The 1146-nt window shown below is 39.6% G+C and overlaps 1 protein-coding gene across 1 annotated transcript in view; it reads left to right on the top strand.

Moving 5' to 3' along the window:
- The window catches only part of MYO3B (myosin IIIB), a 532652-nt gene that overhangs the window by 195804 nt on the left and 335702 nt on the right, over window positions 1–1146 (top strand). The window contains exon 12 of the mRNA XM_012555289.2: window positions 749–847. Within this exon, the coding sequence (XP_012410743.2) occupies window positions 749–847 (99 nt within the window). The remainder of the gene's footprint in view (window positions 1–748; window positions 848–1146) is intronic.

Raw genomic sequence — 1146 nt, 5'->3', positions numbered from 1 at the left:
TAATAATGAATGCATTCAATATGATAGCACTGATGGGGTAAAATAGACTGAAGACATTGAATAAGGAGCTGATGAGGCTTGTTCAAATCATCAGTCCTGTTCCCCTAACCTTTCTGATTCTAACCCCTTCTGGACACGTACATTTGTAATGATGTTTGAAAGAACACAGATGTGAGAGAGTAGAGACTTCCGTTCTTGGACAAATTCTGTTCCTTCATCGGCTGTGCAACTGGTGAGCCACTTACTTCCTGTCTGGGGCTCCAGGAGAGTAGGGGGTTTGGTCCATCTCTCTAAGTCAGACTTCAGCATCTCTGAAACTCCACTGGCTACAAGTGGAAGCCATGTGGCACAGATGCATAGGCACTTGGACTGGCATAGAAAGATCTCTAAACCTGTGTAACCTGAGCTGTTACCTGTAAATATTCCATTCTCTAAAACCTCCTTTTGCTTAAAATGAGTGTATTCATTAATGTAACATTATGACAATTACCATACTGCTATATGGCTCATATCATTGTTCCTATTCTGTAGGGTCGCTATGAGTCAGAATTGAGTTGATGGCAATGGGTTTGGTTGTTTTTTCTTTTTTAATTGTTCTATAATTGAGGTATAGCACGTTTAATTGCCTGAAAATGTGAATTTGCTGTAGAATAATATTTCGCACAGAAAGGAAATGGTATAAATTACTTGAGGCAGAGAAGCCCAGAATCTATTATTCATGATGTCCTTCCCCCCACTTTTTTTTCAGGGGAGAGAAAAATTTTCACATATTTTACTATATTTATGCTGGTCTTTATCACCAAAAGAAACTTTCTGATTTCAGACTTCCTGAGGAAAAGCCTCCTAGGTAAGTCTCAGAGTTTTTAGTTGTAATTTTTAATGAATGTACAATCAGCAGTTGACAAATCAGAAACAAATGGAACTGCTTTCCTAACTGGAAGCCCATAGTTCAACTGAAATACCCAGAAAGAGGTGGCAGGAGCTACATGTCACCATTTGCGTTTTCTGTGGAAAGTTCAAAAACCCAGCTGCAGCTGTTTTACTGAGCCATACGCATATGGTTAAGCACTTGACTACTAACCAAAAGGTTGATGGTTTGAATCCACCCAAAGGTGCCTTGGAAGAAAGGCCGGGTGATTTACTTCA

Source organism: Trichechus manatus, unplaced genomic scaffold (assembly GCF_000243295.1).
Source record: "Trichechus manatus latirostris isolate Lorelei unplaced genomic scaffold, TriManLat1.0 scaffold00037, whole genome shotgun sequence".
Classification (NCBI taxonomy): Eukaryota; Metazoa; Chordata; class Mammalia; order Sirenia; family Trichechidae; genus Trichechus; species Trichechus manatus.
Note: the sequence above shows the minus strand (reverse complement) of the source record. Positions and strands in the feature narration are given on the sequence as shown.